At 36.5% G+C, this 27,126-nt stretch overlaps 2 protein-coding genes and 2 long non-coding RNA genes across 4 annotated transcripts; 1 reads left to right on the top strand and 3 right to left on the bottom strand.

Moving 5' to 3' along the window:
• Nucleotides 1-218: 218 nt before the first annotated feature.
• LOC144359893 (uncharacterized) lies at nt 219-13,354 on the bottom strand. Its single transcript, XM_085503933.1, has 13 exons — nt 13,032-13,354; nt 11,956-12,087; nt 11,057-11,233; nt 7,830-7,966; nt 6,894-7,005; nt 6,190-6,273; nt 5,880-6,060; nt 5,636-5,725; nt 5,266-5,334; nt 3,536-3,584; nt 3,124-3,153; nt 2,787-2,974; nt 219-2,340 (listed from the first exon to the last, which is right to left on the bottom strand). The coding sequence occupies exons 1-13, from the start codon at nt 13,335-13,337 to the stop codon at nt 1,691-1,693; spliced, it is 2,205 nt and encodes a 734-aa protein (XP_085360059.1). The 5' UTR covers nt 13,338-13,354; the 3' UTR covers nt 219-1,690.
• Nucleotides 13,355-13,583: 229 nt separating this feature from the next.
• On the bottom strand, nt 13,584-14,391 carry LOC146738327 (uncharacterized). Its single transcript, XR_014930542.1, has 2 exons — nt 14,300-14,391; nt 13,584-13,669 (listed from the first exon to the last, which is right to left on the bottom strand). It is a non-coding gene; the product is annotated as an uncharacterized LOC146738327 (long non-coding RNA).
• Nucleotides 14,392-14,489: 98 nt separating this feature from the next.
• On the bottom strand, nt 14,490-18,479 carry LOC146738328 (uncharacterized). Its single transcript, XR_014930543.1, has 3 exons — nt 16,963-18,479; nt 14,985-15,165; nt 14,490-14,559 (listed from the first exon to the last, which is right to left on the bottom strand). It is a non-coding gene; the product is annotated as an uncharacterized LOC146738328 (long non-coding RNA).
• Nucleotides 18,480-22,080: 3,601 nt separating this feature from the next.
• LOC102802546 (uncharacterized) lies at nt 22,081-26,659 on the top strand. Its single transcript, XM_006817549.3, has 2 exons — nt 22,081-23,323; nt 25,876-26,659. The coding sequence occupies exons 1-2, from the start codon at nt 22,294-22,296 to the stop codon at nt 26,028-26,030; spliced, it is 1,185 nt and encodes a 394-aa protein (XP_006817612.1). The 5' UTR covers nt 22,081-22,293; the 3' UTR covers nt 26,031-26,659.
• Nucleotides 26,660-27,126: the final 467 nt, after the last annotated feature.

Raw genomic sequence — 27,126 nt, forward strand, 5'->3', positions numbered from 1 at the left:
ATGTCTCAGGAGTTGTATGACATCCCTCTCACAGGGTCTATCACAAACGGCTAGGAAAAGAACACAACGCATAGGGATGATGCCAGCAAGATATCAACCTACATTAAGATATTTGTGAAAAAGACTCCGAGATGGGGGTTACCAGAAAGACTAATTGCATATTTTGCACAAGGCATCAAATAGATTAGCTAAATTATGTTACATAAAAATCACAATGATAAACGTAGAGGACAGTTTTTATTTATACATGTATTTGTGTGATGTTTATGAAACACTATTAAACAAGTGTTGAGTACATCAAATAAGCAGCTTGACATGTTGTATACAGTAGTCACTTGACAGATTACATTCCAGATCAAGCTACACAACAAAATATTGTATTTGAACCGAATGCATTGTAAGAATAACCATCAGCAACTAAAGCTCAACACTTGCATATCTTATAAACAGGAGACTTCTGATGCTACATTTCATTATATTATTTTACATGGCAAAAGGTTCAAACAAAATGTTGATGACAATACAAGTAGGGTTTTGACGAAATACATGTACTATATTTATCTTAATGTCCCTTATAGAATGAGAAATGTTTTAATTTCAGCCAAATTTAACCTCATATCTTGAAAATTGCACTTCCTGGTCACATCAAATTTAACTTGGTTGACATTTCATGCTGATTGATAACATTTCTAAATTTGAACATAGTTGAACTCTGGTGACCCTTGTTATATAATATTATTCCCTTTATCATAGAATCATAAAAGATGCAAGAAAAGCTGGCTTTGTCCAAATATTTTGTACAGGTGTCTGTCATAAATTAATGATTCACCAAGACAAATATGAACTGCCTTATTATATTCATTGTACAACTACTGTATTATTTGAAAAGTAAAATAATAGTAGCTATCATGTTGCAAGCTCTGTTTTGTATGCAAATCAACTAAAATAGTTAGTTGGTGTCCAATGGGGAGAGAAGTCACAGTACTGTTGCCTCCCGAGAATCTCCATGTTCAAACACAGCAATCTTTAAATTGATAACTTTGGACTAAAGAGATTTTCTATTAGCTTCAGATCTTGATCAAAAGTTTGGCACCTAATTCATGAGAGTGCTTATATTGATTTTCTTACATCTTGTTTTCTGTAAAGATTTTATTGGTAAGTTTGCAAATGTGTATCAGACAGTGCATAAAATCTCCATGAGTTGGTTTGGAAAACCCAGTCTAGTATTCCCATGGGATTTGGGAGATACATTACCAATGATATTATTACAAGATTGAACACATACAACAATGCATATTTCCACTGAGACCTTTGAATGTGTAGCACCAGCGAGCAGTCAAGTAGAAACCGTCAAAATATTTTATCAGATTTTCCCAATTTTTGCATGATATTTTCATACAGGACATCTGTTGTTCATACTAAAGGAAGATTTTATACTGTTGAATAAGGTGACCGAGTTTGATAAAGTTTGGAATAGAATTAGTAAAGCTATTGTGCACACAATAACAATAATTAACGACAACACAAGACAGATTTTTTCCCCTTAATATACATTTCCTTTCCATCTTTGATGATACAGACAAGTCAAAAATGATCAGATAAAAATTATTTGAGTTATTGTAACCATAAAAACCATTAATTGAGCTTCGAAACATCATTTTAACAAGATTGACACTCGTAATTTTTACATTTATGCAACAAGTAACAAGTACTGTGCATCACTATCGCTATCACTACTGGTATCACTACTTTCACATTCTTCAATGTCACTTTCAGTTACTAGTTCTTGATCAAGGTAGAGAGAAAGATCCCCATACAATGGATCACTTTCTTCAACTACTTCTTCCAGATGGTATACTGGTTCATGTTGTGTCAATTCACTAACTATATCAATGTTCAGGTCAACAAATGGACTGAACATTTCCGTAAGACTAGCAACAGTCCTGCCCATACAATTGTATTTGTTAGTTACTAACGCGATACAACCCATATCATATCCAGACTCTACAGTTTCACGAATTTCGATAAGCCAGTGCCAAAGAATACGACGCTGGTCATGGAAAAAGTGAACAACCCTTTTCATCTCTTCCTGGCAAAGAATAACTTCTTCCTTTGCACGCTGACATTTTAAATAATCAGTAACAAGCTCCTGCTTTGTTGCTGCAGTCACTTGTTCAGATGAGCCTACATTCCACAGTGGTGATTCTGTGTCTTTAACCTGCTCCAAGGTCAATTCATCACGTTCCCCTCTCACCAGATTATATTTGATAACCAAAGACTGCAACTTTTGATTTGCCTTCTTTATTTTCTTTGATAGCCTAATGGCGACTCCTTGTCCATCTGTGTATTACAAAGAATAATTTGAAATATTATACATGTTTAAAATTTGAAGCACGGTAACAAGCCAAACATGAATAGAGTTTATTAAATTAAATTCAGATCCTATTTAGAGTCAAATGCAAAGACTAATTAGATTAATTAAAAGAAAGGTCAACGCTGATGATGCTGATGGCTATGTAGCAGCAGTCAGGTACACTTGTTAAAATAATTATTAAAAAAAATACAATCATTTTAATATGGTTTATAAGCATTAGGGGTACATTAAGAAGTGCAATGATTTGTTGTGTCTGCTAAGGACCACAAACAACCAAGAAAAGAATGATGACCACATAATATGAACAAGAATGAAGCTCTAGAAAATAAAAGTCATTATCAGAGTCAAGTATGTAAGGTTATAGTATATAATCTTTATTAATAACTATTAAAAATTTAGGAAAATGATTTACCTGCATATTTTTTCACAAGTGTCAACAAATATTTTCTTTCCTTAGATAGTATAGAAATTTGAGAAAAGATGTTGTTTTGAGTTTTCCTCTTCGCACTTGACAGCATAGTAGTATATATATCAGATGTAATGGACCATCGTTCTGATATTCTACACTTCTTCTCATGTTTAGTCAGCATCTCTTCCAGTCTATAAATATATATTGACAAATATTCTAATTATTTTTTTCAAGAGACACAAACATTTCAAAGAAAATAAAAGGCAAAGGCTACATAACTCAAAATATGGAAAAAGTAGTTTATTTCATTATGTCAAGAGGTATTAAAAAGGTCATTTACCTGTCAACCTCATTCACCATGTTAACAGAACTGAAAAACAAACAAGAACACTCTTTTAGATTTAAAAACGAAAACAAACACCAATACAATTAAATGTTGCCAGGTTAAGGTGCTGTGCAAACAGTTGCTATGATGGGAAACAGCAAATCTCTGGGTGTCTCATTTAAAAAAAAAAAAAAGAAAGAAGTCTTGTCACAAGCTTTCATAATTCCTATATGTATTCTGTAAAATACAATAAAATAATTTCTTTTTCACTTATACAAGGCATCCCAATAAAGTTTAACCTAAATATTATAACACAAGTTGAGAGAAATTTAATATAATCTCTCACCCTCGCTAAACAACACTCATAATGTGACCAACTCCAGCACCCAACTTTTCAGAATACAACACAAAAACTGGCTGCACTCACCTGAACTTGTTCAAAAGAAGGGCATATTCCTCTTCATTCGTTAGCTTTTCTGTTGAATTTACAGAGACCTCAATTATTTCAATATTTTTCAATGCAAAATATTACAGTATATATATATATATATATTTATTTGTTTGTTTTGTTTTCATAGTGAGGAAAACATAATGTAATATTAAAGAACAAAAATTGTATTGCATATTATTAACAGCACAAGTGTAGTATAAATACAGTGTTAACAGCATGGGTGTAGTGTAAATACAGTGTTAACAGCACGAGTGTGGTGTAAATACAGTGTTAACAACAAGAGTGTAGTGTAAATACAATGTTAACAGCATGGTTGTAGTGTAAATACAGTGTTAACAGCATGGGTGTAGTGTAAATACAGTGTTAACAGCATGGGTGTAGTGTAAATACAGTGTTAACAGCATGGGTGTAGTGTAAATACAGTGTTAACAGCATGGGTGTAGTGTAAATACAGTGTTAACAGCATGGGTGTAGTGTAAATACAGTGTTAACAGCATGGGTGTAGTGTAAATACAGTGTTAACAGCATGGGTGTTAGTGTAAATACAGTGTTAACAGCATGGGTGTAGTGTAAATACAGTGTTAACAGCATGGGTGTAGTGTAAATACAGTGTTAACAGCATGGGTGTAGTGTAAATACAGTGTTAACAGCATGGGTGTAGTGTAAATACAGTGTTAACAGCATGGGTGTAGTGTAAATACAGTGTTAACAACAAGAGTGTAGTGTAAATACAATGTTAACAGCATGGGTGTAGTGTAAATACAGTGTTAACAGCATGGGTGTAGTGTAAATACAGTGTTAACAGCATGGGTGTAGTGTAAATACAGTGTTAACAGCATGGGTGTAGTGTAAATACAGTGTTAACAGCATGGGTGTAGTCTAAATACAGTGTTACAACAAGAGTGTAGTGTAAATACAGTGTTAACAGCATGGGTGTAGTGTAAATACAGTGTTAACAGCATGGGTGTAGTGTAAATACAGTGTTAACAGCATGGGTGTAGTGTAAATACAGTGTCAACAGCATGGGTGTAGTGTAAATACAGTGTTACAACAAGAGTGTAGTGTAAATACAGTGTTAACAGCACGGGTGTAGTGTAAATACAGTGTTAACAGCACGGGTGTAGTGTAAATACAGTGTTAACAGCATGGGTGTAGTGTAAATACAGTGTTAACAGCATAAGTGTGGTGTAAATACAGTGTTACAACAAGAGTGTAGTGTAAATACAGTGTTAACAGCACGAGTGTGATGTAAATAGTGTTAACAGCATGAGTGTGGTGTAAATACAGTGTTAACGGCACGAGTGTGATGTAAATAGTGTTAACAGCATGAGTGTAGTGTAAATACAGTGTTAACAGCATGAGTGTAGTGTAAATACAGTGTTAACAGCATGAGTGTAGTGTAAATACAGTACTTTACTGTCATACTCAACATATTCACCACCCACTTTCTCACCCGAAAATTTTCTGCAATTTTTCCTATATTTTATTCAATATTTATAAAAATGATTTTGAAGACAAAATCTGAATTAATTTTCAGTTTTTACTTAAAAAAATATGCCTTTTTGACCCAATCTCCTGAAAGGAAATAAATAAACAGGACTTTTTAGTTAATTTGTGATGAAAATAGGGAACTGGTGGTGAAAAGGTTATAGCCTCGTTACAGAAGTTGTTTCACATGGAGCATTTTATAAACAACCAGCCATTACCTTTCAGTAGAGTTGAGTTATACAGTGATTCTTCTGAAACCCATCGTTTAATGCAGTCTGCATCAATGCCTATGTGTATAGATATACAAATGTCATTAATTTGATTTGCTTTGCTTTAGTGCTGTTTGTATTTTATAGTAATGATAAAACACACTAGTGAATAAGACATTGGTTACCATTTTGGCTAAAAAGTTATACATATCAGGTGTGCTTTTTGACAATGGCTTGGTATGCAAATATTGGCTCTCCTGAAAATAGCAATGCCAGCGATTAGGAAAGCTGTGCTATTAATATCTTTTCAAAATAGTATAGATTAGGAGTGTGGAGAGCATTGAGAATGATTTTATTTATATAGCAAATGTTGACTAACCATCAAGCTTATGTAACATATTATTAATGTTTTCTTCAACATTTTTTATAGTAGCATATGCATTGTTCAGTTTTTTCACCAACAACTTTCCTGGAAAAAATTAAAACAGGTTTTTAACAAAAAGAAAAAGGGAAAGACAGAAGATTTTGTACAGATTTTACAGAAGTGCAAAACCCTGTGGTATGCCAAGATGAGCAATGACTTACTGCTTAATTAGATCTGATAAGAAAGTTAAAAAATTTACCAATTTTAGATTTTACTTTCATACCATGATATGAAAGTGCTTCTGTCAGAAGATCAACTCGGTTTTCAGGAGACATTTCTTTTGTGATAGATGAAAACTGTCCTAGGTAGGACCACAATCTTTCAATCCCCTCACCGTCAGTGAGACCAAGACCTTCAATTCGACGTGGGCTATATTTAAGCTGTAATTGAAATATTCAGATTATTACACCTATTCATACAATATTAGAGTACAATATTGATGGCATATGTATAATCATATTCTTGTTTCACCTAAACATGGCTAAACTAATACATTACATGGCATTTACCTGGCATTTCAAGTCGTGTCCATAACAGTGAAATATTGGAACAGCAAAAGATATATTTGCTAATAAATCTTCTCGATTATTTTTCTTGAATGCAAAAAAAAATGCAAGCATATTATTATATACTTGTAAGCAAACATATATTCAAAAAGTGTTTTGACTGTCTTTTTTCATGTAATATAAATAAATTTGATTAAAACTTATCAATATATGCGGGAGAAATGTACAAACAGTCTATTGTAAATAAAAAATTAAAGCGTTGACGGGCTGAAGAAGCCTTAATATGCACCTATCGATATTATTATATACATGTTATTTTTCCCAGAAAATGCTTTGGCCATACATGCTACATGCACAATAAGCAAGTTGATTGGTAAAACACTCATGAGACACACAAAAAAAAAATTGCTGAAAATCTAAGATGGTGATCAAACCATGTGAATAATAATTTTTCCCCCCCATAATAAGGTTTAGTCGATTGATTAATCTGCCCAATTTGTACATATTTGTACATAATTTTCAAGAAAAAAAGAGAAACAAATCGCTAAAAAAGAGATTTAATGCTAATGACATAAAATGAATAAATCTGATAGAAGTACACTCAAGGTATCTACATAAATCATATCAAAGAAATTACTAAGATGATTGAAGATGATACAATTCCACTGTAAATGACACAACAAAATCCAAATTACACATTAATGTACCTTCAGATGAGATTCCAATTTGCATGCAATGTCATATAAAATGTGCATTTTCTTATCACCTACACCACCATGTAACAAAAGATTCTCTATTAGAAATACAGAGTATGACAATCTGAAAAATAAACACATAAATGATTTAATAATTTAACGTAATTCCAATTAAAACATAATACTGTACTTTGTTAGTAGTGCCAGGCATTAGTCAAACAATAGAGGTGTGGCTTATGGTCAAATGTAGTTGTATATTAATGACCCAGCATACAGTTATGCTCGCCTCTGTCACAGATGCATTTATAATGCAATAAATTTGGCAAAGTTCAGAAAAAAAATCATTTTGTGCACGAAAAAGTTGTTTGTACATAATATGTTCTAAATATTATTAGATTACCATACTCTACCACTAGTATGTGTGCTTATGTAAAAGACTGATATTAGTAAATGTTCAAGAGAACATTTTGATGATGAAGTACATGTGTGTTTGTATTGGAGATGGCTAATAGTTTATTAGTAATTTGAAAACTATGTGAATGAAAAACACCATTGAAATTGCGCCAATTGGAATAGTTACATAGTTTGATTTTTAAACTATACGATATTACCTTTTATAATGAGTATGGTCAAGTTGATTCATGATATATAGAGTCAGTTTCAGTAAAATAGCATATCTAAACTACACTTAGAAGATATATTTTTAATCTAGTCAGACAGACTCCAATGACCGAATTCACTCAAATATATCAAAGCAACTTGCATGTCTGAAAACAAAATGTAATCAAATCAATCAGAGCCAAGTATGACCACACTTTTGCATTGATGCTAGCCAACTATGTTTTAGAATACACTATCCATTGCATTATGCTGAACAGTAGATGTGCAAGTCATATTATGAACAGTAAACTAGATCTAGGTAAAAAAGTACCTAGGGATAGGGCTCACCTTTCACCGTATTTAAGACTGAAGAAGTACTTTGGATACGTATGCCTGCAAATAGAACCAAACAATGCAGTTTCATCCAATTTTTTGTTTTTTCCTTTAGAGCGTAAACTACTCCCTGCTTGGAAATTATGACATTCCTAAAAATAAATAAAATATTTACAATAAAACAATATTAAAAAAATAAAATAAAAATATGAAACATTACAACAATTTTAACAAATAGTGATCATTCCCAGGTCATCTTTGTAACATCACAAGCTAGAAAATCCAGTACATTTTTCAGCTTGCCCAGATAACAAAAACAAGTCATAACATAACACAGTCAATGTTATGAAGCTGTAGTAAACTAAAATAAATTTCTGTATGGAAGTTACACATCCTATCCAGTCCAATGATGTTAATGTCATAATAATTACATTACCATATTTGAATAATAGTAGCACATATGCTTTGAGTAAATGACAGCATTAGATATATTTGCTAATGTAAGTCATATTTTACTGACAAATTATACAACAAGCCATTGTTAAGAACACACTTCTCACTGCAATTAGCAGATATGTTATGCATGCCTAATACAACCATTGATATTCCTACAAATAAACAAGGGGGTGTATTACGATGTATACAACACAAATATGAGACAGGAGTATCAGAGATTAACAGTATGGCAAAAAAGGAAGAGTACCTACAATAGACCAAATTTGATTTGATTGTGAAACTAACAAGTCATGAATAATTGAAAGAAAGAAAAAAACATGTCAACAATAAACAAGAGGCTGCCAATCAGCCATTTTTATCAGATCACAAATGGAATCGTCACAGACATGCACTTCATCATTTTTAATGTATGACCAAATTTTACTAAAAACAAACAAAGTATATTTAAGCAATAACCCCCGCCGAAGGCGGGTATACCACGAGATATTGCACAATTCACGACATATATGCACGAGCCGCAGGCGAGTGCATATATGGAGTGAATTGTGCAATATCAAGTGGTATACCCAACTTCGGCGGGGGTTATTGCTATTATATTATACCAGTATATTGACAATTCGATAAAACTTGTAAAAAAAGAGTTTACTAATACTTTCATCTACTAAAAGATCATGATTATGGCCCTTGAACATGAATATTTATAAGAATAGTATGTAGTTGTACGCTGAATGCATACAAAAATTACATGCGCAACACAGTTCAAATTGAATACAAACTAATTTTTATTCCACATAAAAATGAAACATATCCACGTTGAATAGAGCAGCGTAAACACACAAATTAGCATAACAAAGGATGACCTTTCTGACCTTTTACTGACGCACAACGCGATTTGAAATACAGGGTCGTGTACAGTTTGGGTCATTTAAACAACGGATTTTCCACGTTTTCATTCCGGTTTTTGTACAATTTGGACTGTAATTTGCCCATTGAAAGTACAGTTGTGAAATAAACCGGTTTTGTGACTCAACATACTACTTGTAACTGTGGATATTTGACGTTCAGCGGTACTTGGTTCGACCGAAATTTGAGACGCGCCGGGACGTGGTGTATCATGTACGGCGACCGGCACAGCGACCTCAGTTCCAACATCTGACCTGGATACCTTTGGTATAACCAAAGTTTTGTGACAGTATGACTGACAAGTTTTGTCATTGTTCTGGGGTAAGTTTGATGGTGTAAAATCGGATTTTCGCATCGTTTTTGTGACACGTACATGATATGCCTTGTCTCAACTCCGGCCGAAAGACTTTGCACGCCGTCGCTCTAATACAGTGGTTGGTGAACACTCGTCACAAATCTGTAGCTTTCGAAATTATCTTCATCATCTCCTGTAATTTATTTACCCATAGTGGAGAATTACAATACCATATATCGTCGTCGAATCTTGCGTTGTCCCGTGTTTTTTGAAACAGATGGCAATTACCCGGGTGCACTGCAATTTTGTCAGCTGCCGCTACCGGACACCGGTTGTTATTGGTGGCATACATTTTTGCCTGTGACTCATAGTTTTTTGCATTTTTATGTCATTGAATTCCTCAATTATATCTTGTACTTAAAGATCATGTTTTCTTTGTTGGAAGTTCGCAATCCATCTCAAAGTAACAACATTGAGAACATAGCATTCTGGCGTTCGTGTAGGCACCTCACGGTGTTGAGGGACAGTGGTTTAGGTTTGTGTGGCGAACGACAATCACCCAACGACCGACGCTCACAACTTGGATCCCACCATTAACAAAAAGCAATATTATAGTTATATAACTTTTCAGATGTTTTTAATTCAGTATTTTTTTTAATATTCTTCCAAAATTCAACCACTATATTTCCCTAAAAATCAAATAATACCGGTTTTATGTATTTCCGTATTAAACCTGTAGTCAATTCATGTTCCAGGGCCACTTGGTTTAGCCGTGCATTATCAGCCAATATACCATGGATTGCATATGCAAATTTTGTGTTTGGACCAATCAAATCAATGGATTAACACCATCAATATACTGGTATAATATAATAAAGATACCACATTTTCAAATGAGAGATCTGATGACCGAAATAGCTCTGCTGGCCTACAAGAACATTGTGGTAGAAATGTTAGACAATGTACACCCAAGACAAAACATGGTTAACCAACAAAAAAGTAGTTCTGGCTGTTGAGAATATGTCAAGTTCACCAAACAAAATGTTCACCAAAATAATGTACACCTTAAATATCAATTCAAAAATTGAATGAATATGACAGAGCATGTTTATGATAATACATTTAAAAAAAAAATGACTCAGCAATCTTGGATCAACACTAAACCAATGCATATGCATATGTTCCACATAATGCATTAGACACATGCAAAAAATGAATGGATTCAGTTTGGAAGGTTCTGAAATAGGACTCTGGACAGACACTAAATATTGTTCCAACGGGGACTAATAAATGAATTATTTTATGTGTCCTTTTATAGAAAAAAATGATAACAATGAAAACTTGTGCAAGTCAGCTATCTTGATCCATAATGTTATATATTATGGCCAGAACCATTGGAATGTAGACATGTGATCTTTCTCCAGAAAAGAACAGAACTCAAGTCATTTTTAAGTTGAATTGTGACAGATGGTATCATGGTTTGGGTTAGGGTAGCCAACAAGTAGACCATCAACCTTATATACTGAGCTGAGCCACATAATAGTTTTAAGAGTCACACAATGATAAAATAAAAAAATTTGGTACTTACATCTGTGGTGATATCTACACCTCTTAGGTTATACGACTCAACAAAAATGTCAACTTTATCTTGTGGCAAAAAGAAATAACCTTCATGTTTTGCTTTTCCATAAACACAGCCTGATGAGCGCTTTCTTACTAGCTGGAAATCAGCATCAATCGAATATACCAGGTTACCAGATTCTTTCTGAAATATTAATGGAATTAAGCCATTATAAATTACAAAGTTCATTTCACATTTTTACTGGGAAAGTAAATTTAGTGATTCCCCTGCCATCAACGAACTATAGTAGCAAAACTATTCCACTCTGCACATTATCCCAGAGCGTATGTGTATCACTTTAAGCTCCAGTCAATGTACCGGTAGGTCAAAGAATTGGATGGATGGATTCAGCAATGTCACTCATCTTCACATTAGATCCATCTGTTGTATCATCTAAAAACTTTTGAAAAGAATTATTTACATTCATGTTACCATGTCAAAAAATAATGAGTATTTGTAGCTTGCTTACAAACTTAATTATGTATTCATGTGTCAACGGTGATTTGATTTCAAATTATCTATGAGGCATGTGAAGGCAGTGAAAACAAGAAGAATTATGCAGTTTTTGCAAGTGAAAATGAACCCACCACAAACTGTCTATTTATGTTAAACGTTTTGCCTGAAAAGGTATTGACATAATTAACATGTTAATTGTTACAAAACCAGGGTAGAGTAGCCATGTTTGGTAACTGTGAGTGGAATATATACAAATTTCTGAGGGAAGAAATGTTTCAACAACAATTTTAAAGTTGGGATTCAATATTCACCAATATTTTGATGCATTCTGATTACCCAACGATTTAGTTAGGTGAAGAAAGAAAGAAATATCACTGGACATGCAGAAAATTTAAATAAGCAAAACTTACTGAAGGACAAGCAGGGCAGATGGTACCATTATCAAATTCTGAACAAACATTTTTCAGATTTTGTATGGTAAATATATTAAATCTGTATTCAGCTACAGCTTCTTGGATGAGAATCTTGTATACATCTTTTAACTGGGAAATAAATATAGAAGGAGCACAATACTATTAGAGACCTTTTGCACCCCTCGCCGAGTCATAACTCAGTAAGGAATGTTTTTGAGGGTGGCCTGACTCGAGGTGTCAATAGGGTGTCAAGTCACGACTTTGCATACTTCCTGGTCGCTCCTTTTGACATAGCTCTATAAAACTTGTTGGAATGATGGAACTCTGACCTCTAGTTCTTAACAGAAGAGTGTGTCTAAGCCAAGTCAAAGGCTGCAAGTGAACTCTGAGTCAGTGAGGCCACTTTTAATGGGTGGGTAAAGAATGAAAAAAAGCTGAGAAAATTATCCAACAATGATGAAGTTGATAAAGTTATTTACGTATGGTTTCTCCAAGAACAGTCAGAGGAAACTCTGTGGTCCCATCATCCAATGCAAAGCACACATTATCGCCAAGCAGCTCAGAGGTGAACTTTGAATTTGAGACTAGTTCAGGGTAGTTCTGGCATTGGCAAAAAAGACATTCAAGACAAAGCTTGATCTGCGGACATGCATGCAGGGATGTTTTTCAAAAACGAAAACATACTATAAATAAATGTGTCAGTGTGTATATTGTGCTTTTATCCATTTGTAATGCATATGGACCCTTCCACAAAGTAAGCAGTTTTTGCTTGGACTCAGGGTCACTATAATAATATTATGATTGTTTCTTGAACATTTTCATTTTATAAACTGTAACCAGATTTCAGCCAGGCACAGGAATGGGCATATTTGGTCCGAGGTTTTGTATAACACTTGCACTCTTGCACAGTGAACATGGTCAAGAAGTCGCAGACCAGATTAAATTGTTGACCTTTTTTTTTTAACTCAAACAATTCTAGAATCATACTGGTTAGTACTTACAAATATACGTTTTTGAGAAAGTGAATGAAAACCTTAATCAAAACACAAGTAGAATAAATATTTAAATTATACCTCATAAAAACTTTCATGGATGTCTTTGCACTTATTTTTTAGCATTTCTGTAAATGCTTTGACTGACACTTGACACTCCAGTTGCAGTAGCCTTAGTAGCTCCATGAGTTCAAGATCAAAAGCAACCTGTGGTTTTGTTGGTGACCCAGGCCAAAATCCATATTTTCGCAGCTGGACCAGTTGCAGTAGCCTTAGTAGCTCCATGAGTTCAAGATCAAAAGCAACCTGTGGTTTTGTTGGTGACCCAGGCCAAAATCCATATTTTCGCAGCTGGACAGGTTCTTTTGAGCAGTGACAAAATTGCATCTTAACATCATGATGCCTTCCTAGAAAAAACAGTGTAGAGAATGGTTTAACCTATACAATAATTATAATAACCATGACAATCAGGCAATTAAACTAGAAAAGAAATAACTGTTCCTCAAACAAAGGAATTAATGGAGGAGTAGTCAGTTGGCTTTAACATTGGATGACCAATACAGTGAACCAATCAAATAAAAATATGCATTTTAAAACAACAAATACAAACCTATTTTATCAATAACCAATAAATTTCTTTGGTAGGTAGTGGAGCATTCACAGTCTTCGTCAACCAGGATGAAGTCGGTTGGCACGATATAGGGACTGAAATACCCATCCTAGTGAAAAAATTAAATTTCCTTATGTATGCAAACAAGAAGATACATTGTACATTAAATCACTTACAAGTGAAAAAAGATAACCGAAGCAATGCATTAATTTTTGCATTTCAAGATGGTGCCATCTATTGGAATCCAATTTTTTCAAGCAAACCTGGGCAAAATGTCAAATATATTGCCATCTTAAAGGCCTAATGATATCTTAATGGCATGACAAACAAACATTATGACGATTACTCAATCCCTAGTTTTCACATTACATTTCACAAGACATTAGCCTGGTCTAGAGTCACTTTGCCCATGCAATTGTTTCTAAAACAATATTTCGGTAAGATATTGTTATTTTGATATGGATATTTTTAGACAATAAAAAATGTTGAAAAAACTATTGCCACTTTAACATACATCAATCAAAATCACATTAAACTGATTTTGTTGTAAAAACTGACGAACAATTTGTTTTCAAAGCATTGAAAAATCACTGAGGGGCTAAGGAAGCACACTGACACTATTTGTATTATTGTAATTGTTATAACTTCACAGTATAGTGACCTAGTCAAATTTATCTGGGATAAACAGATTTTAGCACTTCACTTGTGTATTATAAATTGTGCATGTAAACTAACGTACCTTCCACTGCTCACATACATGGAGCTGTACCATTGAATGTATAGTTTGACAACAACTCTCACAATAATAGGCATTAATACCACAATCCTGACAGCGTATAATTGTATTAATACAGTCCTCCCTGCACATTCTGCAAACAAAGGTTGATGGACAATGTGTCTCAATGGCAGTAGTCCTTAAGTCTTCTCTAATATTTTGCCAAGCATTGACTAGATTCTGTTTAGATGTCTGATATCGCTTTTTCTTTGTACACTGAAGAGCTGTTAAAAAAAGTTTTGAGTAGGACAAAACACAAAGATGTCAATGATCAACTATTAAATGTATGTACAGTAGCCAATTGAACATGTTATAATATAATATAATAAATTGTACACTGATTCAAGGTTTGAAGGCTTGAACTTTTTGTACATAACTTCACATGAAAAATTCTAGAAAATTTAGAAGGTACATGTAGTAATGAAATTAGTATGGTTTGTGGTATGGTAGTCTTACAGTGGACACTACTAGCAAGGAACACTAACAGATTGATAATTACCGGGAAACATTTTATTCTCAACAACTGTGTGTTTCCAGCCTACAATGTACAGAGATACAATATATTTATGCAAAAAAAATACATTCAAAATTTAATATTCGTGTTAAATATCAATAGTAGAAAGTCAAGCCTCTAGTAGTTTGTACTTACATGGATGATCATGAACATCACTACTTGCTTCTGGATAGTTGAATTCTTTTTTTCGTTTACCAGAAAAGCTGTTTCCAATAGGAAATGTTTTTCTTTGAGTAGAAATTGATGAATAGGTAATGGTCGTTACCTTTCTCAGGCTAGTCCTTTTTTTATGATAAACTGACTTTCTCCTAATCATCTAGAAAAGTGAAGAGATACAATTTTCTAATTAAAATTACAACAAGCAGACTGATTGTTGCAATACCATGGCTCACTCTCTTAGAAGCAAAGCACATCAATAAAACAGAATCTATTTTTGTAATTGATGAACTGTCCCGGGTGACGTAACAAAACAACTCTGAGTCCCACCCCAATGGGCAAAAAAAGTTTTTCCTGTCTGTCGGAAATTAAATTTTATATTTTCTTTGCATATTTTATTTATCATATTCATGTTCTGTAGAATTTTCTAGGGATTTTGAGTGTGTATTTTTAGCATATTACATTGCATGTCACAACATTTCTGGAACAATATTTCAAATGTCAAAAAACTGACGCCAGGATTAGAATATTTACGGTACCCTGCATCATTGAATATTAGCATACATGACAGTAGACATGAGCAACAGCTTGCATTGTAAAAAATTATTTTACACAAGCACATAAACAATATGCACAATTGTTTAACATAAGAAAATAAATAATAGGCAATCATTTTGTTAATTATTTGGAATTACGGGTATGTCACACAATGCATTTTCTATGCTTCAACAAAAAAATATTTAAACAAATAATATTTAGACTTGTGTTAAAATAATACATGGAACATCTGCAAAGAGGTGAATTAATATGTACTCTATGTGGGTACAACTAATCAAGTGATTTCTCTCAATCTATTATTGTACTAATAACTGAAAACTTCCATTGACCATGTCCAAAATACCAAACTATGTATACATGCTCATCAAACTGCATTTATAAATCTGAGTAAACCTTGATGTACCTTTAATAACAACTTCACTTTTTTCTTAATTCAATTATTTGTATATTATACCAGGACCTGGGTTTGTTTCAGTATCACCACTATAATTCCCATCAAATTGCAGCCCTGACACCCCTCTACAGTTTCCACTGAAATTCGTAATGGTAATATTCAACTTTTTGACCAGGTATTTCAGTAATGGCTTTTTATAATGGATGTAATTTTTACAGTTTCTGACCAATTATTACAAGATTTCAGCGTTAATTTTTCATAAAAAAAAAAAAAAAAACAGACTGTGGTCCATTTCTGTCACTGATTCAGATCAAGGTCGCGACTCACTGAAAAGCCTAGCATTACCATCTTTGGATTTTCAGATCTGGAGAAAAAATTATGTGCATATTCAACAGAGACTTGTTCATCAACCTGCAAAGTTTCATCGATATCTGCCGCAGAATTTCTGAGAAAATGTTAGAGATGTAAAGGAAACCGGAAATAAGAAACTATACATGTACTTCCATTTTTAAGCTGCGCATGAAACGGTGACTAAAAATCAGTGTTTGAACAACATTGTCAAAGGCTCCCCACACAAAATAAATATTTGAACACAAATGACAAAATGACACTTCTGTAGTATTATGATATTCATAAATAGTGAAATATGGTAGGTTGGTTTTGCTTTCTTGCCAGAGGTGTTGACAGATCGCTGACATGTTAGACCATTCACAAAAACCCAAATCTTTTTTCTTGACATAAATTATTGCTCAGACTGAATTTACTAGTCTGAAATTACGGCAGTAGGCCATCTTATTTGCCGTTTTTTCAAGCAAAGAATCAATGCACTCTATGCACCCAATAATCACAGGGCTCAAACGGAGCAGTGACATCAGATGCAACTGCCTCTGGTGATGCCAATCAGATCGATTGTCCGAAGATTCGATGCCAACAAGTTCACGATAATATTGTGAATAGCGTATCTATCAACCAACAGACGTATGAGTGATTCTAAATGAAACTTACCTTATCACGTGCACGATATTATTTACGTTGAATAATACAAGCTACATGTAAAAACTGCAGTGCTGGCCGCGTATTCATTCTCATAAAAAAATGTAATACTAGTAATAAAATCATGGCGTGTTTGATCAGTCCTTCCCAGAACTCTTAGATTTCCCCGGAAGTAGAAAGACTGCAGACGTTTCGTGGCTGCAAACATATCAGTTGCTGATACTCCATCGAAGGAATTTTATTTTTGTGTCGTTTGGTACACCCAGAAGCACAATATCATGCGCACAAGTTTAAGTTTATGTTACACCCCAGGTACGGTGTGCATGCAAACGCCGTGTCTTCGACTTCCGGGATGCACTCATTGCTTCGCTGGCTACCGGCGTCCTTTGCGAATGGCTTGGTGCGCCATGACACTTGAGGCTCCCGCCTTCCTCTCTTATTCATGGCGCTTGGGGGCCTCTAGGAACAATTACAATGAAACGAATAACAAATGAAGTCCGGGGCATAAGGCTAAATCGCAGGATACCTATAATGATTAATCTCAACTGCCAGGAGAGGATTAAACCACTGTGGTTAAACCATAGACTAGTAAACGCTTCTGGACATATTTATAGATTTTATTTCTAGGGAATGTTCAGCAGAATTAAAGTTTTGTTCCTTCTTAATCAACCAGTGAATGAATTAATGTAAAGGAGAGCATATAGGATACTACCTCGAAAATATGAAAGGGTCGTTTAGCTCACACACGTGGTTGTTATGCCATATTTATGTACAGTTCAAAGTCGGCCGGTGAAAAACTTCTTGGTGTAGATAGCTATTTCTGAAATGCGGATAAACGATTTTTGTTGATTTTGTCAAAAGTAAATATAAATTTTATTATTAGGCTTGACGAATGCTGTTTTGTCAATTGTTACCACCAGAAATACAATCCCATACGGTACCAGAAATAACATTTTATTTTACTTTGAAGAACACTTCTAAGCATCAACGAAAGCGATCTATATAATTGTTCGTCGTCGTCAGTCGTCCGTACTTGGCGTCGTGTTTAAGTTAATAACTTTTAAAAAACGTTATTTTAACTATCAAAAACTATTGTATAATTTTATAGAATATCTTGAAATTGTTTCTGGGGTAAAAACAATATACAAGGAGTCAGTCCTTAAAAATGTGATATTTCCTGTATATGGGGTTGTACATTGGATGGGGTCAATCTTTCAAAAAGTGGGATATTTCCCGTATACGTGGCGTACATTGGATGGGGTCAGTCCTTTGAAAAGTGTGACATTTCCCATATACGTGGCGTACATTGGACGGGGTCAGTCCTTTGAAAAGTGTGATATTTCCCGTATACGAGGCGTACATTGGATGGGGTCAGTCCGTCGAAAAGTGAGATATTTCCCGCACACTCGGCGTACATTGGATGGGGTCAGTCCTTTGAGAAGTGTGACATTTCCCGTATACGTGGCGTACATTCGGTGGGGTCAGTCCTTTGAAAAGTGTGATATTTCCCGTATACGTGGCGTACATTGGATGGGGCCAGTCCTTTGAAAAGTGTGATATTTCCCGTATACATTGGATGGGGTCAGTCCTTTGAAAAGTGTGACATTTCCCGTATACGTGGCGTACATTCGGTGGGGTCAGTCCTTTGAAAAGTGTGATATTTCCCGTATTCTACGTGGCGTACATTCGGTGGGGTCAGTCCTTTGAAAAGTGTGATATTTCCCGTATACGAGGCGTACATTGGATGGGGTCAGTCCTTTGAAAAGTGTGACATTTCCCATATACGTGGCGTACATTGGACGGGGTCAGTCCTTTGAAAAGTGTGATATTTCCCGTATACGAGGCGTACATTGGATGGGGTCAGTCCTTTGAAAAGTGTGACATTTCCCGTATACGTGGCGTACATTCGGTGGGGTCAGTCCTTTGAAAAGTGTGATATTTCCCGTATACGTGGCGTACATTCGGTGGGGTCAGTCCTTTCAAAAGTGTGATATTTCCCGTATACGTGGCGTACATTGGATGGGGTCAGTCCTTTGAAAAGTGTGACATTTCCCGTATACATTGGATGGGGTCAGTCCTTTGAAAAGTGTGACATTTCCCGTATACGTGGCGTACATTCGGTGGGGTCAGTCCTTTGAAAAGTGTGATATTTCCCGTATTCTACGTGGCGTACATTCGGTGGGGTCAGTCCTTTGAAAAGTGTGATATTTCCCGTATACGAGGCGTACATTGGATGGGGTCAGTCCTTTGAAAAGTGTGACATTTCCCATATACGTGGCGTACATTGGACGGGGTCAGTCCTTTGAAAAGTGTGATATTTCCCGTATACGAGGCGTACATTGGATGGGGTCAGTCCTTTGAAAAGTGTGACATTTCCCGTATACGTGGCGTACATTCGGTGGGGTCAGTCCTTTGAAAAGTGTGATATTTCCCGTATACGTGGCGTACATTCGGTGGGGTCAGTCCTTTCAAAAGTGTGATATTTCCCGTATACGTGGCGTACATTGGATGGGGTCAGTCCTTTGAAAAGTGTGACATTTCCCGTATACGAGGCGTACATTGGATGGGGTCAGTCCGTCGAAAAGTGAGATATTTTCCCGTATATCGGGGTTTACATTGGATGGGGTCAGTCCTTTGAGAAGTGTGATATTTCCCGTATAACATGGCGTACACATTCGATGGGGTCAGTCCTTCGAAAAGTGTGATATTTCCCGTATATATCACAGTGTATACGGACGGGGTCACACTGTTGAATGGCGTGAACTCGTAGACACAAGTGCGCTTGAAGAGCGTGATTCGGACAGGATCGGGTGTTTCGCTAACGCGACTTTGCAATGATATCAGTGACAGTGATACTCTCGGCATGTCTATTGAGGGCGTCCTACATTCACAATTGTGTATCACATACATAATATCGCAAAGTTGCATCTTTTTTTTCCTTAGATTTCAAAATGAATTTGAGACAGTTAGCCGTTGTACGAATACTGCGCTCTAATATTTCGTACATGTACCGGGCCAGCTTTGACATATCACTGTATCATTCAGCCGGGTACCTCGATATCTTCTCAAATAACGCTCTTTGTTCGTCCAGAGTAGTGGACTCCCGGAGCCCTGGGACACTAGTTACCTAAAACTGAGTAGAAAGGTGCCACTGAGCCTTAACAAAATTGAGCATTTATATACCCATGTGGTGAAAAACTCTATACAAATATTTATAAAAGACGAACACTCTATGTAACTACAGTGGTTTTAATTTTATTTAATTTTCTCAAATGAGAAATCACAGTCCTTCGTCAAAAACAGTTATCCCGGCCAGCTGCTTGATATTTTAAAGAAGATAGTGTTATTTGCGGAACGATATGCCACTCAGTTACTAATAAAAACAAACAAAGGTTGCAATTACTTATACTAGTACTGGTACTTCGAAATAGAAGCGTTCTGTCGATAGGGGCGCCACTAATAGGAACGGTGTACATCTAACATTCTTGGCACGATGTCAACATTCATCACCCTCTGAGGCGGCACGGCCACAGAATAGGCAATAATAAAACAACCCGGGGTGACATACTTACGCCATTGACATGGCAGCCTAGCTACCTGGTTGTCAAGTAAACAAACCATGACATGCGCACAACACACCGTATAATATATCCACCATGGCAGATACAATTTACCCTGACATTTACAGCATGTAACATTAGTAGATGACTTCACAGTTAGATGACTGACACTATGTAATATATTGCATGCATAATTTAATAACAATAATCAATTTCAAACATATTTTAATGCATGATATCTATAATTACCCAGAAAACTGTCAAATGTATTATTACATCTATTAAGCATATTCCGAAATGTCACGTGACATTTGTGTTAACATATATCATGTTAACCATTTAGCTTTAACTAGTAACCGATAGTGTCAATACATTGTTACGGAGGCAATACCCGTGTCGAAGGCAACAGTATGTATAAAACGAATGCGAGCTCACGAACTCATTGTTGAAAATCGATGAAAATTATATAACTTTTACTGCATATTCCCGCAATGTGGGATTATTCAGATTATCACATATTTTACATACTAGTTCCAAGACCCCGATTTATAGCAACTTTAAGTGTTAGACGTATGTAATTCCCAATGTTTTCGTATTGGGCATGTTCTTATTTTTGTATTCACACGAACTTGGGTTTTGAAGATTTTGTCATAAAATGTAGTCTTTTACAACATATTAAAGCCGACGTGGTGGTTCACCGTCTCGTCTAATTATTCATCGATGCACATGATTAAATAATAAATCGAGTGCCCCCCCCCCCCCCCCAAGTAGAGAACATTTTATACGGCATGTTGACGCGAAGCAAAATTAGTCTTTTATACGATAGTTCTCGAAAATACACGCCCTCGACGCAATTGTCTTCAAGAATGGTAGCTCTTGACTCGATTGCTTGTGGATGTCATCCTTGAGTTTCTATGAAGTAATGAGCACTTTCGTACACAAGAACACGACCTCGTTCATGGGTCAGCAAATAAGATTTACCATTTAGAAATTGCAAAAAAAGCGACCCATTCAAGAGTACAAACCATTGTAATTTATTTACGCCTTGAGCGATGGGCATATCCATTAGACACTTGCTATTACTGTTACTGGGTATTTATGTTCGCATTTTCATACAAAAATAATTTGGTTAACAACAGAAATTGCGTATACGTGATGGAAAATAGCGGGAACGGAGATATGTGTATATAAGTATATTTATTGAGGCTCGGCTCTGGTTCAAGTTTGTCCCTAATTACTAGTATTTAAACAAATAATACGATGTATATACATATTTGAAATATATTATTGTAATCGAAACAAATGCATGCATTTCGAATAGATTTGCTTTGATCGTGGAGGTATGCATGCTTTGATAGTAAACTCTAACGCCACGTCGTAAAACTAAGACTTTTAAGAATGTTTATGAACCGCATAGACACGTATATTACTGTCAGTATACCAATGAACCCAGCAACCCCCGTTGTTAGACGCGTCTATTGTTTGCATTGCCACTGTACGTGTCGAGGATTTTGAATTGTCACTGGATCGGAGACCGATACAAAGACCACTAGTCAACGGTGACGCACAGTATTCAGTACCGTCAGCGATCGTGCGATGTGAGATCGGACATGGCATCGTACGCTGATTTCTTAGTAGAATAGTTGAGCGGGGAAGTTTGGTCGACTTTTAAGAAGATTCGTCGCAACTTTTTAAACCAGTCTGCGCCACTGAGGACAAACGTGTTTAGTAGCTGTGTTGAGTTACAGTGTTACCAGGATCGACGTATAACAAAGTTACCGCAATGGTCAGCATCTCTACCGAGTTCACTGACAGTTTGCTAGAGGACGCCCGCTTCCGAAACGAACGGCAGGCAGCGGCTCGCCGAGGAGCAGCAAACTACAAGAACCTTGAGTCTTTAGCCCAGGAATTCTGGCAATCCCAGGAACCACGAATGCCCGATGTGTACCATAGGAAACACGTCCTATTGCCAATCAACCACGACGGTTCACACATGGACAGTCATATCGAGGACGTGGAATCAAAGCGCCAGCTAGGTCGAGTTCTGCATAAGAGTAAGGTGCGTTTCGCCGATAATGGGGGATATTCTGCTCGATCATCGCTGGATTCGTGGTCGAAATCTAAGAAATCGGTGAGTGCAGAAGTTTTAAGGAGTTCTGTTGGCGACCCTACAAACCACTCTAAGACAACCAAAAAACTTACTGATGATAAGGACTGTAAAGCGAGCGCTACTTCTGCTCCCCGAGCAGAGAGGGGTTATCATTTAGCAGGTGAGATAACGAGAAGTACGCGTGATGCTAATATGGCTGATAGATTCAATCGAAAACGGATGAAAATATATCAGAAGAAAGGGAGATACCAAAGAAAAGACAGTCTAAGTTTAGATTCCCATATTTCTTCTGACACTTTTCTTGAATCGCCAGAGCCATCACCAAGGGGATTCTACAACCAACGCAGGCGAAAGATTAACATGCAGTTCACCAGTAACAACGGGCAAGTCACTGTGATAGAACCATCCGGTGATCCTACCCAGAACCCACAATACATGGAGGCGGAGTTGGACAGGGAAGAGCGCGACCAGCTAGCCAATCTGGAATTGATGGATGACCTGGAGCTGGACTCAATGAAGTTGTACCGAGAAAACACAATTGCTGTGCTTAAACGGGTCGATGTGATGTTACACGGACCTGACAAACCACCAGTACTCAGCGAACTTGGTACCAGTCTGAGGGAGACGGTGAAATCTGGAGATTTCAACGATTTTACAGCATTTGACGAGGACGACATCAGGAACCTTAAGTTACCCCCTGACGGTGAGTAAACTGGCCATGTGTAATTGAAATTTGTGGGTTGGGTTGACAGCAACAGATAAAAACAGTTGGCCTTCAAACACTTGACACAGCTTTAGCACATATGCATAAGTTATTGACAATCTACCGTGGTAATTAAAACAACTTCATCACGACCTGTAACTGTAACGAAATAACATAAATAATATAAGAGGCCAATTTAGGAGTGGGCGATAAATTGAAATCTTCCAGTGAACGGATAATATTGATTCTTATCAAGACAATCTCTCGTTCTGACCTCGCCTGACCCCGACAATGGTGAAAAGTTGCGAACTGATTGCCGAGTTGCTTGGAAACATTGAAATATTGGTTATTTAAGCACGATTGTGACATGGGGCACGTACTGGGATTATGAGCTGGCAAATTCTGTCAACGCATCGAACACCGCGTATGTTCACTCCAGGTAAACAATATCTTACACCAGCTTGAAACTGAATCTATCTTCTTTTCAACCTAACACAAAAGCGCGTAAAAAAGCGTTATGGTAAGAAAACAAAATCGCGTGCGATACCCGCAACTGTGCTGATATAATATGCAAAAGTTCAGCACCCGGGGTTGCTCAGACTTCGATTGATATTGACACATGAACGCCGCCGTGACAACTAACTGCCAGCATCGTTCAATCAAAGTGGCCATCAAACAATTAAGTTAATTTCTGGTACCAGCGTCAAGATCATTTGATCGATTGTCCCAATACAAAAGTACGTGTGAAGAAAATAGATTACAACCGTGACTGCCGTGCAACAGGTAGGCCGCACACCAAGTTGTCTAAAAGACCGGCCGAGCCAATTACAATATTGCGCCCAGGTGACGATAGACTGTATAGCACTTGAGAAAAGTGTTATCTATACCGTTCTCTGTGCGTGTATGCTTAATTGTCAGGAAACTGAAAATCAAACAATTGTCACGACACTATTGACACCACAAACAGCGACATTTGCTAAAGACCCTCTCCCGGACGACAACTTTAGATCAAATTCATTTTTTCAACACGTAGTTTCCCGGCAATCAATGGGGGCACTGTTTGCTTTGCCATGACTCCTGTGAATCGTCGTCGGGGTATATATTACAGCTTGTCAGTCGTTGTTGAGAGGGCAACTGATCAATGAACAAATCAAAATAACAACTGCTGACGAAACACGGGTTTATTTGTGTTACGTTACTTCGCTGTGTGAATTGTCGAGATTATGAAAAGCGACACTGTTATGCCAACATTGAATAAATAAAATCGACACAAGACCAGCTCTGAAATGTGTCCTATTTCGCTTTACAACATTTCCTACCACTGATACAGACAATAGGTATACGTACTATTGTCTTCGCGCGGTAAGTTCGTTTTCTAGCAACGAAAAAAACCAGAAAGAATAGGCAAACTAGTAAACTCAACCGAGCGTAGACGATCATTAAAGAAAATGTCCTTCAAAAGATAATAGCATAGCGATTGATTGATTTCAATATAACGGCACAAGTAATTGGAATTGTTGCTATGATAACGACGCGCTGCCATCTTGATTAGTATCCGTGGAGTATATATGTTTACGTTGTACTGTATGTGGGTGCCCAAGCGCATACGCGATACCGTGCGGGTTATGCCAGCGACGCTCAATTATTTAGGGGACATTGTACCTACATTACGCTGCGGCCCAGGGTGTTCTTTTTGTCAAATCAAATCTCAGTATTGTTATTGTCGGACACTAATCTCATGTGCGACGTCAAGCCATTAAAGGAATGTTAATAGAAAAACCAACTGTACACAGCGCATTGAGGGTGGCACCGATGTAATTAAATAAATGAACAGCCCCGATTCACTGGTATTTTTTCGGCTTCGTATAACTGTGCGTGTTTCCATACTGTCATTATTGTATACTACTTGTATATATATATATATACAAAGAAGCTTTTTCTCTGCTGAAATACAAATAAAAACGGAATACAATACACACTCTACCTCTTACTCATATCTCATGCACGTACTAAGTGGATGGCAAGCTATAATGGTTATATACGGAAAAAATTCAGACACTTCCTAAATTGTCTTATATCTGAGAAAGTTTCATCAATAAGGAATGGTCTGAAATTAAATTATTTTTTTTGTTTATGTTCGAACTAAAATTATTATGTTATTACGTTGTTATAGTAACACAAGTCGTCTTCATTTTTTTTTTAAGTAACATACACTTTTTTTAGCATAACTAACTTACACTTAACCCATCTACATTTATGTTTGACAACATCGTACACCTTAACAGCAAACATCTTTTATTTAATTTTACCTGCTTGGCACTGACACCTTCAGATGCCTGTCAGCCAAAGTACTCTCGTTGGACTCGTTAGGAATTATTGAAGACACAACTGCGCTTGCGCATACGCACATGATGCTCACAAAACCTGCCATAATATTGAATTTATTGTGCACACGCAGGGCCACTACTTCCCCCAAAATAAGTACACACTTGACATATTATAACGTACGTCCAAGTTTGTCATATTTTATCATTTGTTTTTATTTATTTCAGTTTATTACCGACTAGACACGCAGAATGGGGATGTCCTTGTGGATGACGCCAACGCCCTGGTGGATTTGTTGAACGACCCAGCACTTAGTTTAAAGCTGGACGTGTACGTGAAATGCGAGAACTGGCTTGATAGATGGTTCCCCTGTCAGGAATAGACAGTGGGTCATATTTTCGAATGTCATCCGAGGGCGCACGTACTAGGTTCATTCCCAGATATTCGACCATAAGTTTCAGAATACATGTATAACAAAATCCAATAACAATCATAGCTTTAAAGGGCGGCCGACCACTGCCCTTCAAGTAAGGTAATCCCGTGTGTGTTTGACGTCATTGCATTTACAAGACGGCATTTTGTAACGGACCATGTGTGGGTTTTAGTGTCACGTGATATTGTGTTCCAAGTAAGTTATCAAATTCACTTTCCGAGTCGTTCGCCGCAAGTCGTGTAATACTAAGGCAGACTAAAATCGTCCTTCCAAAATATATGTTAAACCATAAATTGTCAACTAACTGTTTTAATTGATGTGACCGGGCAAGAGAAGAACAATTTAAACGTGTGCATCGGTCGAAGAAAATATCGTTCCCGTCAAACCCAGCAATCACACCGCCTGAAGTGTTGACCTCGTGACACAAACCATGGGTCAAAACGAGTAATTTACATAGTAACATATGACTTGTATGAGCGTGAAGAAGTCAATGACATGCAAAAAACGTTTCAGATATTTTACGTGTTTTTGTTTTGTGTACATATGATTGTTTTTAAATAAACTAAAGAAACGTTTGATATCCCTTTGTCATTCTTAAGTCATTATTTTAGTACAAAACTACAAAGAACTGTAGATATGACAAAATGCACCCAGGTTGGAAGCATCTTTTTGGTGAGAACAATTGTAAAAAACCCATATACCTCTCCAGTCAAAGCTATAACGCACAGAATCAATCGTGCGTGTTGGTGTTTGTTAAAGCGGGAGGGTCGTCACCTGCGCACGCGCGGGAATTGAGTCCCAACCGACGATAACAACACGGGCAAAAAACGCAAAGGCATGGATAGACGCTTGTTTGTAAACACTGACACGCTATGACCGCATGCGCAGGTGACGACTCCCCCGCTCTAACTATCCAAGCGAAAAGGGCAATGTTATATTTTCTTTTGCGTATTCAGTGGTATTCGGTAATGTCAGATAAATGAAAAACGCTGGTAGCAAATATTTAAAGCGGGAGGGTTGTCACCTGCGCACGCGCAGTAATTGA

This window comes from Saccoglossus kowalevskii, chromosome 9, assembly GCF_978046115.1.
Source record: "Saccoglossus kowalevskii chromosome 9, keSacKowa6.1, whole genome shotgun sequence".
In the NCBI taxonomy this organism is placed as follows: Eukaryota; Metazoa; Hemichordata; class Enteropneusta; family Harrimaniidae; genus Saccoglossus; species Saccoglossus kowalevskii.

Excerpts from the sequence above, each read along its gene's own strand:
- LOC102802546 (XM_006817549.3), top strand. The coding sequence starts at position 22,294 with ATGGTCAGCATCTCTACCGAGTTCACTGACAGTTTGCTAGAGGACGCC. Across the intron at positions 23,324-25,875 it reads CCTTAAGTTACCCCCTGACG|TTTATTACCGACTAGACACG; the intron begins GTGAGTAAACTG and ends TATTTATTTCAG.
- LOC144359893 (XM_085503933.1), bottom strand. The coding sequence starts at position 13,337 with ATGCAATTTTGTCACTGCTCAAAAGAACCTGTCCAGCTGCGAAAATAT. Across the intron at positions 7,967-11,056 it reads GTGTAGATATCACCACAGAT|GAATGTCATAATTTCCAAGC; the intron begins GTAAGTACCAAA and ends ATTTATTTTTAG. Across the intron at positions 2,341-2,786 it reads ACTTGTGAAAAAATATGCAG|ATGGACAAGGAGTCGCCATT; the intron begins GTAAATCATTTT and ends TGTAATACACAG.